The sequence below is a fragment of the Coenobita brevimanus genome, chromosome 65 (assembly GCF_032717465.1).
Source record: "Coenobita brevimanus isolate Jiangsu-jjx chromosome 65, ASM3271746v2, whole genome shotgun sequence".
NCBI classification, from domain to species: Eukaryota; Metazoa; Arthropoda; class Malacostraca; order Decapoda; family Coenobitidae; genus Coenobita; species Coenobita brevimanus.
The window spans coordinates 42,741,045-42,757,232 of record NC_137018.1 but is presented as its reverse complement, the minus strand read 5'-3'; the positions used below and the strand labels follow the sequence as shown (position 1 = coordinate 42,757,232).

The window sequence follows — 16,188 nt, the reverse complement described above, 5'->3', positions numbered from 1 at the left end:
GTCAGGAAGAGTGTCCCTGTAGTGGAGATACCAAAGGCCATGCCTAACTCCTCCAGTTCAAACAGGTTCTCCTAAGACAAATAAAATAATATGGAATCAGCATGAATTAAGTGGAATGAAGGGGGTTAACAATGGGGTCAACTGCTAAAGTGTAAAAATATTGTAATAATCAGCAGTGTTCACTGCCTGCCCTAAAAAAGAAAAAAAGAAAAAAAAATGAAGCTGCCTATACAAAAATCACAAAAAGATAAAACAGTTCTCACCCCAGTACTAAAAGTGTATTTGCTAAAATATATTCTCAAGACTTACTTTCAATAACAGTCAAACAGCCAAACCTCATTAGCCTTTGAGCATAGGAGGACCTAATGCAACGCTACCACACTGCAGATCCTAAACATTCAAACCTAAGATCACCTGGCTTGTATCCAAGTTGTGCTACAAAATCTGACATACCTAAAACCAACTTTCATCTCAACTGAGCTTCAATAATTTGGCATATCTGTGATCAGCATGGATTTGTGTTTCAAAATTTGGCATGCATATACTGTATTCAGTTTGCATCTAGTAAATATAATGTACTTCAAAATTTGGCATACCCATATTCAGCTTGCATCCGAGTTGTGCTTCAAAATCTGGCATACCTACAACTGATTTGCATTTCTGTTGTACTTCAAAATTTGGCATACCTGTAATCAGCTTGCACCTGAGCCAAGTCATACACCCCTGAGTTCCTTCATGCGCCGCCGAATGTAGAATTCCATGTCCTCGTATCTGGTGAGTGTAAGAAATATGTATTAATTCCCTATTTAATCCCTACAGTGCGGTAATGTATTCTGTTGGTTTATTCTTGCTACGTGCACATGATTTTACTCTCCTTCTATAAGACCTTGTATACAGTAGTTCATGAAAGGATCACTGAAAACGCTATTTAACCTAACTAGTTCAAAGGTAATTTTTAAACTGCATTTAGAACTAATGTTAGTAACAAAAACAGAATATAAAATACACATCAGTCTTTACACTATACAGCTACTACCATAATCACCATAAGAACATTTTCACAAAACACATCATTATTCATTTGTAGTAAACAGCCAGGATGTGTAATGAAGGGTCGAGTTAATACAACTTAAACTAGCATTTACCTCAGTTTATAATTCATTACAGTACAGTCAGCTCTCACTTAACGCACGATCTGAATGCGCGAACCTCACATAACACGGAAGGCAATTTTTTACGCCAGGAAATGGTCAAAACACGAAAATGACATATACACGCCTGTGAAAAAAATCTGCCCATTTTTTCGAAAACCATACCATGCTGCGACAATAGGGATTATGCAGCCTAAGGCCACAAATTATGGTTTAAACAGCCATTAAGCAAAAAAAATTGGTCATAACGTAGTCGCAACAGACATAACGCGGGCAGTGATAGTCATAGCCCAGGTTGCACCAGCCAATACCTTATGGCTGTCAAGTGTCTGCGCGGGGTGTCGTCACGGTCCATAGGGCATTCCTGCCCGACTTCAGCCTACCCTTTCCCCATGCTCGGGCTCCAAACATGCTGTGTGTTATCTTTACTCCTTTTTTTCTGCCACCCGGGGACCAGTAGAAGTCCTGCCCTGCCCCGGAATCCCACTTCCCCTCCCCCCAGGAAGCCCACAATCACTTCAATTCAAGGTGAGGATTCCTCCAATGTTTGTATGTAATGAAGTCATTATTAGGTAGGTAAATGTCCTGGGAAAAATCCCTGAAAACTGCCCTAAAAGGAGAACTTGGGGCTGGCTTGGGTACCATGAAACCCTTTAACACGTGAACATATGACCCTACAATGCGAAAATCTCATCAAGCGGGACCTTCCGCGGACAATATTCGTGTGTTACGTGAGGACTCACTGTACTTACATCAAAGCAAAATACACAACAAAGTTTGATACTAATTTTCAACCATGAATTTAATTATTTCTTATTTGCCAATTACCTTTGCTATGAACAACCCTCATATACTGTACAGCAATTTTCACTAAACAAAGTGGTTTTTAGGAATATAACTACTGCACTGTATAATATTAAGTGAGGAAGTAATGTATATATATGGCAAAGAGGATGAGGCAGGATAGGGAAGAGAATGATACTTATTCCCATACTTTTTGGATTTTGAAAGGTTTGAGGCACTTTAGGGTGAGGATATCTAAACAAACATTTTCTTACTTGAAAGAATGGTGCTACGTAGGTCAATAAAGCAATTCTTCAATTTATACATACTTCTTGCGGACAGCCATTATCTGCCGCAGCTCTTCCTGTTCGTACTGGCGCAGAATAGCTCGGCACTCTGGCAGACTCAGATTCAAGAATTGGGCCACCTGAACAACCACAAGTGGATTATGAGTATTTCATCTTTAAAAAGCACTGTACATTTAAACTCTTTAGTCTTCCCTTAATCCTTTTGTCTGGGTTTTGCTACCACCAGACAATTTATTCAACTTGGGAAAGGACTTTCATATTGAAGGAACTGATGGTGATTTATATTAACTTCTCTACTACAAGAAGCTTTGTTTTACAATATTTTAATTAAGCTGTCTGTATATATGAGCTGCCAGAATATATCTCCATGTAGCCAGACTGAAATAAACAGTTATGACACCAGTGAAGAGATTAGTTATTTACAGAATAAAGACATACTGAAGTACAGTCACCGCTCGCACAATGCGTGATCCTAGTGCACAAAACTCACATAACATGGGAGGCAAAATTTGAGGCCAAAAAATGGTCACAATGTGAAAATGATACACAATGTGGGTGGAGGAAACTGGCCATTTTTTTGAAAACCGTACTATGCTGCGACAATAGAGATAACGCAGACAGAGGCCCCAAATTATGATTCAAACAGTCATAATGCAGAAAAATATGGTCATAACACGGTGGGAACAGACATAACGCAGTCAGTGATAGTCACAGCGTGAATTGCATCAGCCAACGACATATGGCTGTCATGTGTCTACGTGGGGTGTCGCCATCGTCCATTGAGCATTCCTGCCCAAGTTGAGCCTACCCTCTCCCCTCGGTCTGGCTGCACACATGCTCTGTGTGATCTTTGCTCTTTTTTTTTGCCATGGAACTCCACTCCACCTCCCTCCAGCAGGCCCACAACCTCTTCCATTCAAGGTGGGGAATCCACTAGTACTTGTATGTAATGAAGTCTTTTTTAGGTAGGTAAGTGCCCCCCAAAAAAAACTGAAAATTGTCCCAAAAGGTGAACTTGAGACTGGCTTGGGTACCATGAAACCCTTTAACACTCAAACATATGGCCCTATAATGCGGAATTTTCATTAAGCGGGAGTTTCAGGGTACAATATTCCCGCGTTATCCGAATGGTGACTGTAAGTTGTATTTTTCTTATATTCTTTCAAAGACGTACTAATAAATACTGTACAGTGTATTTTAAAAGATGGTGTTCTATGCTTGCATGTACCAGTCTTGTTTACTTGATGGCAATTCATGTCACAGGTGGCAAACCCAAGTTACCAAAGACAGCCATCATTAGGTAGATGTTAAACAGGTTTTACAGTCATCTATCAAGTACAGTACTATTTTACCACCTGTATGGCACGAAAATAAAATCTGAGTATATTAAATATAAGCTGTTTATTAAATATTTAATGCTTAAGTTTGACCAATAATTCTTGCTAGACACTATGATTGCATTGGGGTGGCTGGCCACGATTGCTAGAAACTTTTTGGAAGGTTTTCCCGGTCAATCGGCACCTGCTTGGTCCCACAGATGCCGAATGAGAGGGCTTTTACTGAACTTGTCCATCTATGCAGACGGACTGAGAGAGTTAATGGACCTAAAATTCCACTGTCAGCTGTGACAAACCACAACTGAGGGCTGGGAGGCTGACATGTCACACTGACTACAAAGCAATTCTGAAAAAACAGTACAGTATTCTCTTAAAAAGGGAGGGTTTTGTATTCACAGTTTTCACTATGTGCAGGTTTAAGGCTGTTAATTATCATTTCTGACTTAAATGACTGAATGCTTGTGATGTACGAAGTTTTGATGCAGTCTGGTATGTCTCTCCACACTCATACTTGCTTGCATGATCCCAAAGCATCCAATGCTGTACATTAATACCATATAACAGAAAAATCATAACTTTGGCTTCCAGCATGAGTAGAAAGTTAATTTATAAGTTGTGAGAGGATCAGCAGACAACTCTGAATTCTGTCAGCCTGGTTAGTGGGAGGCACTCTCATGCTACTAAGGCAAGTGCCCCATACATCACCCCTCTTCCCTGCTTGATAGCCAACTCTGTTGCCATAACACTATTTTTCAATTCATTTTTTATCACAAAAAACTTTATCATTCAAGATTAATTAAAATTATTGTCCAAATATGTTATACTAAACTATGATGGATGAACATTAATTTTTGCTACTATAGTCACGGCGCGTGACTCTGAGGTTGTTATTATCGTGCTCTGGCAACCTACCATTCAAAAGTGCGTCTGATTTCATGTATAATATGAGACGGATGTGATTCGTGTACAGTATAATATGTTCGTGTATAATAATATTCGTGCATAATATATTCGTGCATAATAATATGATTCGTGTATAATATGACATGAAATCGGACGCACTTTTGAATGGTAGGTTGCCAGGGTACGATAATGACAACCTCAGAGTCGTGCGCCGCGACTACAGTACTGAGTACAAAGTTATTCTGTATAAACTGAAGGACTCAGTAAACAAAAAAAGAAGCACTGTCTCAACCTGGTCAGCATGAGATGCATGTGTTACTATGGGAACCTGGGGGTATGCAGGGGGCACCATCATCCACTCAACTGATGTAGTTTTTTTTTTTTTTTTTTTTTTTATGCGAGGAAGAAGGAACCAAAGGCCATGAGCCCGCAGTAACAGTTCCCTCCAAGAGAAAAACAAAATACAATAGAGAGCCAAATTCAAGATCCGATCATTTTGAGATGCCTGGACACACTGCGTTTGAAAGACTGGAGATCATAGGCAGGAGGAAATACAGACAGAGGGAGACAGTTCCAGAGCTGACCTGTTGCATGAATGAAAGACTGGGAGTAACGGTTAACTCTTGCATTAGAGAGTTGGACAGAAAAGGGATGAGAGTTTGCTGCCAGACGGGTGCTACGCGCCCGTCGTAGAGGTGGAGGAATGCAAGCAGACAGTTCAGAGGAGCAGTGACCATTAAAGTAGCTGTCTGCTGTCTACTTCTTCCTTCATTTTTACTGCATTACTCTCTTTCTGTTTCTGTTCTCCTCTCATCCTATTTCTTCCAGCCTTCCTGTCACTATTTACTGCTGTACTGTACCGTACTCGTCTTTCCTGCACCTCAGGAAACCATTTACTTTGCAGGGTGGTAACCATACAGTCAAAGGAATGATGTGGAGCCTGTTATGGTGCACCTGCTAACTGGGTGGAGATGCAAATATGGTGTCCACCCAGAGACCAACCTTCCACACTGATCCCTGTGCCTTGCAGTGGCAAGGTGCTGTCAGCCACTCGGGAATATCGGTTTTTGAATGGGATGGCCCTGCAAGGGGTGGCTGCTTGCCTGCGGTTGATGGGTCATCTCGACCAGAGAGACTGAGGCAACACAACAACAACTACAGCAACTGCCCCAAACCTCAATACATCACCACAACTACACACACAAGTTTATTCATGTTATTCTTGTAACAGGTGCTTGGTTATAAATCAGAAGAAACAGTAATAAAGTCAGGGCCCAAATACAAGTATAGGGTAATATGCTGTACTCTGATGTACTGTACTTAGTTACCACTATTTTTTCCGTATAACCATTTAAAAAAAATGAAATTATGCCTTATTTGGAAACCAAAGAGTCTAAAACTATACCAGTTTGTTTTTTTCTAGTATCTTTTCATCATCCCTGCTGTTTTTTTATATGTATAATACTGTCACGTCAGACTCTGTTTACTGTACTAATTGTCTCATGGTTATAGTCAGTGACAAAACCAGCCACTTTACTGGTCCTGTTCACTACAAAGGGTGACTAGCATACCCAACAGGGCAAAAACACATAAAAAAATTAATAAATTGAAATAAATCTTTCAAGATTTCACTGTATCCAAGAGGTAGATTCTGTCCCTTTTATAACACCCCTCATTAAGCACCCAACACAATACAGTACATCCACGAACAACTGTAGTAAATAGCCAAGGAGACACTGTAAATCCTTCACCCTGTGACTAGTAGGATTTCTCTTGGCCAAACAAACTTATCCAGCATTCGCCTATATTAAAATCACAGCTGTATCACAAGGGTTACTCTGGACAGTTTATTAAACATTTGACTGCTACGATTTCTCCCAGTTAAACAATATATGGTATTAACCTGAGAAAAATGTTAAAGTTCTCCAACCAGAGTAAAAGAGTTAGCACAGCTCCATTTTTACATAAAATCATTCTCCCTCCTCCCTTCTAAGCTATGCCAACTTTTCCAATAAATTCCATCTTGACATAAAATCATTCCCCTTCCCCCCTTCAAAGCTATACCAACTTTTCCAATAAAAACTCCTTACCAAAGCAAGCACAACTCACTATCATCAACCAACCTGTGGTGAGATCTCCTGGGTCTGCTGTGCATCAACAATAAAGAACCTTGCTACTTCCTCGTGTGGCCCCAGCATTACACGTGTTATCAGTGGGTACTCCTCATCTTTGATCCTCCGTCGCTCTGTACAGAAGAAAGTGAGGACTGTAGGTGCTAACTGATCCTTTTATATGTGAGGAATGCATTCCAAAATACCAAAACCTTTTCCATGCAAGCTTTTACAACAAAAGTGATGATCGCTCAAGAGGATGGTGGCACTGTGGTGGCAGAAGGAGTGTGGCCATGTGCTCTGTGCCAAAAGGATATTCTGAACAATGCAATCTTAGGAAAAGATTGTAACAAGTGGGTGCACAAAAGATGCAGCTGCACTTAAAACAATGTGTGTATGAATGAAAAATGAGAGAAGGCACAACTTGTTATGTTAACCCCTAATGTACTATGACTGACGATTGTCAGTTTGCAAGTTTGCCACGTAGAGTCCCATGACTGACTATCATCAGTTTGCAAGTTTGCCATGTAGAGTCCTATGACCGATGATCATAGAATCTATCTATCTATATACCTAGACTGCTTCCCCCAAGGAAAGGGAGGTAGCCGAGACAGGACGACACACTCCCCATTTACTCATCCATTCAAACACATTCATTCGCATCTTAGCCCCAAAGGGGAGAACGGACAGATCCTCACCGTAGAAGGTCTGTCAAAAACTGCTGAGCACTAAGCCAGCCCCATTTATGACACAAATGGTTCCTACCCAATCAGAACTAAAGGATGAGGTGGTGAGAAGGATGATCATGCCGCTTCACCAGGTCTGTGGGGAACCCCCCCCCCCAGCCACTTCTCCACATCCCTCTGGCTGATTGGATACAGCCTGCTCTGTCCCTCCCACCCAAACTACTCACCAATACCAAATCTACATCATATGGGATGTGTCTCATGCTCGCCCATCCCCTCCCCACCCCCCCAAGCTCCCACCTCCTCCAACCCCCCTTTATATTGAACAATGTGGCAATTTCCCTGCTATGATCTATTTGTGTGCATTTCCTCCCGCCATAATACCTCCCACACCACCTCCCTAGCATTGGGGGTGTGCCTCAACCCCCCCTCACCCCCACCAGAGACCCCCCCACCCCACCTCCACCTTTCCCCCTTCCTATCCTTTTTCCCGAATATGACACGGAAATTTCCCTGCCATGATCGGCCTGTATCTGTCTACACTCTCCAAATTTTTTTTTTATTTTTCTTTAGGTGACTCCAGCACTTAGTTTCATCAACAGAAACATATGTTACTTTGCTTTCATTGATTCTGGTAAGGTTCTGTAGCAAAAATCAGGTTATTGCCGAATTTGTTTTTAGTTTGGGAAAAAAATTCTTTGCTTTCATTTTTTTTACTCTCATGCTGACTCCTTGACCTAGTTTCATCAACAGAAACATATTGACATTGATTTCATTGATCTGAGTGAGGTTCTCTAGTGAAAATTAGGTTTTTGACTAATTTTTTGAGTTTGGAAAAAAATTTATTTGCTTTATTTATTTTTTTTTTTTAGGTGGTAGGTGGGAGGGCCCATCATCCACTCACACAATGTAGCACTGCCTTACTGTCTCTGCACTGAGTGACAAGCCAAATGATTTCCTTTTCCCAGGAAACCATTTACTATACTGGGTGGTAACCATATAACTGGGGTTTCTGGCACGGTTAGGTTTCCCCCAAACACCCCTATCTACTGTAAAATCACTAAATTATGGCAAAAATTTTGGAGAGCCTCAAAGGGCCCAATACCTGCCCAGGGCCCAAACCAAATGGGCAGATTCGCATGACCATGTGGAATGTGAGAGGTGTGAATGAGGAGAGTAAGAGGGTGGAAGTGGTGAATGTGTTCAAGAATGCAAGACTTGCCATGATGGTATTGTGTGAAACAAATATGAAAGGGTGTGAAGTGGAGGAGTGGGAGAGTGTAAAGTGTGTAAGGTTGGGCATGAATGGGTGACGACGATGCAAGAAAAGAGTTGCTTTGTTGATGAATGAAGGGCGACTGAGTGGAATGACAAGTTGTCCTGATCATTGGGGCATCATTAGACTCTCACTGGCACAATATCTTTTTTTAACATGTGCACTGAGTTCTGTCTCACACACCATCCCTCAGCATACCCTCCCACTAACCGCCATTATCTTTGATGACGAAGAGAGCAAAGTTTCGTGTAGCCATCTCAACTCTGTACTTTTCTAACAACATGTTAAGAACTTCAGCAGCAGTGATCATGGAGGTGACCCAAACACTGCAAGCAGACCCATGGGGTGGTGTGAATGAACTAGTTTCTCGTAGGTAGAAGTGACCGTTGATTGAACATCGTCGCTGTAACAAACAGAATGTTGGTTAATAACACCAGAGTCCAGATATTACTCTAATACAAACTTAATGACATTTTTATTTGATATTTTAACAAACCTAAAGCTATGCTCTGCCTCTTTTTAGTACTACTGAACAATATACCAAATTCTTTACTTATCAACAAGTGAATAAAAGAATATACATCAGTTCCCAGGCCCAGTATTCATTTCTTCATGTGTATCAATAAAAGGAAATATGTTTAGTACGGATGGTCTTGCTTGTGAGATGGAGTGCCTTTTGAAGGTCTGAATGAATCTTCTTATTTCTAGATCCTTTTCACTCCATTTGTAAGGGTGGAAAATTAAGATACGATAGTAATAATTTCCAGTACACATACCATGCATTACCAAGTATCTATGACATACCTTGAGCTTGGTTTTGTTCATGCGTCTGCCTGGTCGCCTTCTGATGGCTGTACTCCCTGTCTTGATGGCTGCTCTTCTAGATGTACCTTGTTCTTCCACGTTTACAGCACCCTCATTATTCTCACAATTATCATTATCATTGGTGAAGGGGGATTCACAGAGAGGGGAAGATGTGGGACTGCTGTTGTTGTTGCTACTGCGGATGAGATCTGGGGAAGAGTGTAATGTGGTCTTTGTCCCACATGCACTGTCATAACTCTGTGACCTGACAAACTGTGGTCTGTCCTCTCTCAAGGAACCTGAACCAGGACTGAGTGCTGAACTAAATTCCAGACAGGTCTTGCAGTCACTGTTTTTCCATGCTTCATTGAAATCTTCCCCTTCTGGGGGTGTCTGGAGCAGTGTTGAATCTTTGTTCTCAGACTGACTTCTGGACAATTCTCTGTTTTCCAATGGGATGTTACACAAACCCGGAGACCCATTTTCTCTTGATGGACTAACTAGGGAGGGGCATGCATCATCCTTCTCTGCTGCATGTGTTTTAGGTGAAGTGGGAGTCATGGGAGAAGTTGGAGTTTGTGGATTGATTTTTGGTGTTTGGGGGGAATCGGGTATTACAGGGGAGCTGGGCGACTGGAGGGTGCGCCAGCCATTCAAATCTTCATCCCGCCACAGTGTGTGTTCCTGTAAAAAAATAAATAAATACAAAATAAAAATACATAAATTATTACTGGTACCTTGTAATGCTGGCTATCGGCCTAAATCTATCCAAAGCACAAGTATCTTAGATGAGCTTATGATACTTTTCAATAAGAACAAATGTAGTTAAGAATTAGGGTATGTACATTAAGCTAACCTCTCTACTTGTAAAGTGTATGCATGCAAGGTCTTAAGAGCTGAACAGTCCACTGCCACAATTAAGATATATTTAATACATATTAAACAATGCTGGAGAGGGATGCCTTCATATGGTGGCACTGATATGACTGGGCATCTCCACTGATGGGTTATACAAAGTTCCTTAACTCTCTCCCTGGACCCTGAAGGGATGATGAACTACAGGAAGGCAACTTTAGCAAGAAGTCCATTGGATTTAAATTTCAAAGAAGCCTGGAGGTACAGCTATTACTAATACTGTACTACTATTATGTGGTACTAATTCCAAAGATTTGAAATGAATAACAATAAGAGAATTAACCCCTAAAGACTGCGAATCTCCCACCCTGACAATTCCCCCTGCCACATTTTTCCACTTTCACCCAGGTATATTTTGGCCTTATAAAAGTTCATGAGCTTGAATTTACACACCTGCAAATGTAAATTTCACCCTCATATGTCAAATGGTTACCACACTATTGACAATGAAAGATAAAAAAGTCACCCCTCACATAATACCAAAATACAAAAATTTTGGAAAATAAATTATTTTCGCCAAATAACCTTACAGAAATCACTAAAATCAATATGAATTATTTGCCTAGGCATGAAGCAAGTTGAAGAAACAAGCATTTAAAAAAAAAAAAAAAAAAAAAAAAAAAAAAAGCCATACAGTACTGTATTTATGCAGCCTGTCTGCGATCATCAGTACTGTATTAGGACTTAATGTAGCAGGACCCAAAACTGACAACCATCAGACAGCCACCACCAGATCTCTTAGTTTCCATTAGCTAGGTACATTTACGTCATCAAAACGGCAGGGTTACAGCTCTCCAGTTTTTGTAGTCTGCCTATGATCGTCAGTATTAGGACATTACGTGGCAGGACCCAATACTGATGACTCAGAAATCAGTCTTTGGGAGTTAAAGTGAGAACCTGACCTCATCATCACTGTCAGAATAGAAAGCAGTAGCGGTGGCGGTGGATCTACGGCGAACTGCAATAGTACGTTGATCATCCTCCTCTTTCAAATGGATCACGTTGCGTACACCCCAGTAAATCTTCAGCACACCCTCCAAGATCAAACGCCCATTGGCCTAATGCAAATTGAAAAAACTATCAACATGTAGTAGGACTAATCATGATAAATGAATGGACAGTAATTTACTTTAACAATATTGTTACTGTGGGATAAATACGAACATCAGGATTTGGTTTGTTTCATTTCATTTTTAAAGGCTCCAACATGCTTGCATGTGTCAGTCTTGGTAATCTAATAGCAGTCCTCCAAGCTGTTCAATCTCTGGCAGCCTCCCCATTCAGTCCCTTATCCCCAAGGTCACACTCAATGACCTCATCCCAGGTCTTTGTCTACCTTTTGCAACCCTACCCCTAATGTTAACATTACTCACTTTCTGCACCCAACTGTCATCCTTCATCCTCTCCACATGGCCAAACCACCTCAATCTACCTCTCCTCATCACAACAACAATACACTCTGGTCTCATCCTAACTCTTAATTCTTCTATCTTAAACCTCGCCCCCCAAAACCTCGCATTCAAGGACGCACTGCACATCCACCTAATCATTGTCATTTCTGTATGTCTGAGCCTGCAAATATCTTCCTCCATTACAGACCAGGTCTCACTACCATACTGCATTACACTCCCAACACATACTGCATATAAAGATCCCTTAGCACGGAGGGAATGCCCTGTCAAATCAGCTCCCTGAACTTCTTCCAACTACTCCTCACTCTAGCCACAGAGCTAGCTCCAGCCCCACCTCCAGCACATACCATGTCTCCCAAACTACAAAACTCTTCCACACACTCAAGACTCACCAACAAGATCAATCCTTTTGCGCCTGGCAATCTCCACATGCTCTTCCTGATGCACCACACACATAAAATCTGCATTATCTTGCAATCTACCTCTAATACCACTACACCTCTTATGCACCCACTTATCACAAACACTGCACAAGATGGAATTGCTTCCCATGCCCTTCTGGCAAACCACACATGGCCACTCTCTCTTCTTTGACAGTACTGCCACCAACCCTAGATACCATCATCTTTGTTTTATCTGCATTTACTCGCAAGCCCTTGTGCCCCATACCACCTCTCTACTTCCTAAATCTTTCCTTCACCTCCCTTTCATTCTCTGCAATCAACACCAAATCATCAGCATACAGCATCTCACATGAGAGTCCATTTCTAAAGTCACGTAAGAGGGCTTCAAGTACCATGAAAAACAACAAGGAGCTCAAGACTGACCCCTGATACACTCCAACATTCAAGGAAAACTCATCACTCAAATCTCTGTCCACTCTTACCTGGGTGCAAGCACCCACATACACAGCCATAACCACTCAAACCAACCATTCCTTGATCCCAAGCTTTCTCACTGCCCACCGAACTAACTTCCTAGGGACACTGTCAAAGGCTTTCTCCAAATCAACAAAAAGAAAGTACAATACATATCCCTTTTCTTTCTTATATTTTTTCCAGAAGCTGTCGAACAATGAATATTTTTTTTTTTTTAAATAACAGAACGGAGGAAGGAAAAACAAATGAATAAAAAAAATAATCCATACACCAGATTACTGGTGTCCTCTGTTCATAGAATATCTGTAACAGTTAGACTTGAACAGCTGTGGGTTGAAATTTGGAGGGAAACAACTCTGGGGAAGCGAGTTCCAGAGAGATGCTGTTTGGGGAATGAAAGAATTCTGATAGGCAGAAGTTCTGCAATATGGTTGAGTGACATTCCAGTCACGAGTGCTACCAAATGCCCGTGTAGCATGAGGGAAGGCATGGAGAGGTGGCATCATGGAAGCAACTTCCAAAAGAATATCTGTAAAATAATGCAAGGGAGGCAACATTCCTTCTTACTTGCAGGAGAGGTAGTATATTTGTAATGGCAGGGTTGTTAATTCTAACAGCTTTGTTCTGAATTTTGTCTAGTTGTTTTAATGCAACCTCTCCTCATCCATTCCACAAGGGTGAGCAATATTCAATCTGAGAGCCACATGACTCTTATAATTTATAGCTAACTGCTCAACAGCGATGAAGTTACGGACTCTGTACAATAATCCAAGTTTCTTTGAGGTGGTTTTAGCAAGTGATCTGACATGAGAGGTCCAGCTGAGGGCATTGTTAAGTGAGACGCCAAGAATTTCAATACTTTTGGAGATGGGAATATTAGTAGCACAGAAGGTAATGTATGAATCTGGCAATATCTGTCTATTAGTAAATTGTATATATTTAGTTTTACTAGCATTAAAAGAGACAAGGTTGTTTTGTTCTCATTCACTGATCGTAGATAGGTCTTGATTTATGGAGACGGCTGTACTGAGTTAACAGGTAGAGATATTAGACTTTGTAAACGGGTGTCTGAGTGTGAATGAACTATGTAGTGTTGAGTCATCTGTATATGAGTGGATGGGATTGTGGGTGACAGATAAGAGATCATTAATATGAACCAGGAATAGGGTTGGCGCCAGAACTGATCCCTGCGGCACACCGGTGTTAACTGAGTGGAAATTGGAATATACATCATCTACTTTTACTCTTATTTTCCTGTCACTAAGATATGAAGAAATCAAAGGAACAAAAGACGTTAGTCCATAGCAAGGGAGTTTGGACACCAGGGAATGATGCCATACTCTGTCAAAAGCTTTAGAAATATCAAGAGCTACTGCATGAGTTTCTCAATGTAGATCAATTGATTAATGGATGGTATGAGTTAGGAGATTGAGTACGTCAATGCTGCATCTTTCGTGGCGAAAACCATATTGTCTATCACAAATTAAGTTGTTGGATTCAAGGTGTTTAACAATGTGTTTATTAATTAAAGTTTCAAATACCTTACCAAGAGAAGATGTGACAGCTATTGGTCTGTAATCTGAGGGGGCAGACAAATTACCTTTCTTCGGAATTGGGTGGATATTGGCTTCTTTCCATGAATCTGGGAATCAAGAAGTACGTATGCATAGTCTGAATAATTTAGCTAGAACAGAGGCAAGTTCAGGGGAACACTTTTTCAAAACAATTGGCGGAATTTCATCTGGGCCTGGAGCTTTGTTGCTAGGTAAACTGTCTATAGTAGCCGCAGCGAGAAATGAACGCTGTGGTGGGGCAGCCGGGATGACCGGGGATTCCCCCACTGTAGCCATATCCACATGTCACCGACCATCGGCCACCGCTGCAGCCCCGCTCCATGATCCTTACCCTGTGTCTCTGGCTTTCTCTTTCTCTCTCGGTTTCTATATAAACTGGTGTATTTCCGAAACTAATTATGAAATTATTATGACTTTTGTTCCACACCACCTTTGAGGTAAAAATCAAGGAGAGTTTTCTGTATAAAGGTTTGACCCCCCGCCTAAATGTGGCATATGAGCGGGGGAGTGCGGCCTTGCCGATACCTCCGCCTGACCTATAATTATACACTCGCCAGAACTGACCTGCCCTCAGACAAGGGGGGGGAAACCTTTATACAGAAAACTCTCCTTGATTTTTACCTCAGTGGTGGTGTGGAACAAAAGTCATAATAATTTCATAATTAGTTTCGGAAATACAGCAGTTTATATAGAAACCGAGAGAGAAAGAGAAAGCCAGAGACACAGGGTAAGGATCATGGAGCGGGGCTGCAGTGGTGGCCGATGGTCGGTGACATCCTACCTCTATGGTCGGTGACATGTGGATATGGCTACAGTGGGGGAATCCCCGGATGACCGGCTGCCCCACCACAGCGTTCATTTCTCGCTGCGGCTACTATAGGATGGATTTTACGTTTCTTGTCTGTATTTTAAGTGGGTCTATTTCGGGAGAGTCAAGGTCTAGTACTGGGACATTCTGGCTGGTATCGTCTATGGTAGAGTTTCTGGCAAATGTACTGGCAAAAATATCAGCTTTCCCACGCGGGTCATTTGTAATGTTGCCATCTGAAGATTTTAGTGGGGGAATGGAAGATGACTTGTTAAAGTTATTATTGAATGAATTAAGAGTTGACCAGAATATTCTATTGTCATTAGGACTGTTAAGTAGTTTTGATGCTTGCTTTTGAAGAGAATTTGATTTAGCTAGATTTAATACAGTTTTTGCATGATTTCTAGCAATTTTAAACTGAGAGAGTGATTCAGATATTTTTTATTTTAAGTAAGAGTTATATGCTAATGACTTCTGACCTGTTGCTATGGCACAGTTGCCATCAAACCATATGGAATCAGTGGTCTCTTTGCCTGGCATAAACCCAAACTGCATCTCATCAATATTCACTCTTTCTCTAATCATGCCTTCTAGAACTCTCTCCATTACCTTCATTATGTGGTCAAAAGTTTTATACCTCAAAAATTTCCTCTTCCTAAGGCATCCCCCTTCCCACTGTACACACTTACAATCATACTCTTCAGCCAATCATCTGGTACAACACACTCTCATAAAATCATATTTATCAAGTCAGTAACTAACTCCACTCCTGTATCTCCTGAGGCTTACAACATTTCAGCAGTCAATCCAGACACATCTGCTGCCTTCCCCACCTGCATCCTGCCTATTGCCTTCCTCACAGTAGCAGCATCAATCAAAGGCCATGGACCATGCACTGGATCTGCTGACTCCAAATCTTCCCTGCTCCAAACTCCTCATTCAGCAACCAGTTATTATGCTCTCTCCAGGGATCTTTAATATCCTCACTGTTCACCACTACCTTTCCTTCATCATTCTTCACACACTGCTCACCTATGACATCCCTGTTTTCCCTCTTCATCTGATTTTCCACCTTTTCTTCCTTTCCAAACTATTTAGACTATCCAGTAAAACTCTGAGACTCAGATTTTGCCCTGTATACCTCTTTTCTAACCCTACGCTCGTCAGCCAAGTATTCCTCTTTGATTGAATACTAAAAAAAATTAACTATTGCTTAAAAAATTTACTACTGCTCCCTTCCTA

At 41.3% G+C, this 16,188-nt stretch overlaps 1 protein-coding gene across 1 annotated transcript in view; it reads right to left on the bottom strand.

The window, feature by feature from the left end:
* Window positions 1-713: 713 nt before the first annotated feature.
* Rassf (Ras association family member) overlaps window positions 714-16,188 on the bottom strand; it is a 38,836-nt gene continuing 23,361 nt past the window's right edge. Inside the window, exons 5-10 of the mRNA XM_080276491.1 lie at window positions 11,177-11,332; window positions 9,360-10,043; window positions 8,766-8,958; window positions 6,606-6,727; window positions 2,264-2,361; window positions 714-771 (exon numbers count right to left, since the gene is read on the bottom strand). Of these exons, the coding sequence (XP_080132617.1) occupies window positions 714-771; window positions 2,264-2,361; window positions 6,606-6,727; window positions 8,766-8,958; window positions 9,360-10,043; window positions 11,177-11,332 (1,311 nt within the window). The remainder of the gene's footprint in view (window positions 772-2,263; window positions 2,362-6,605; window positions 6,728-8,765; window positions 8,959-9,359; window positions 10,044-11,176; window positions 11,333-16,188) is intronic.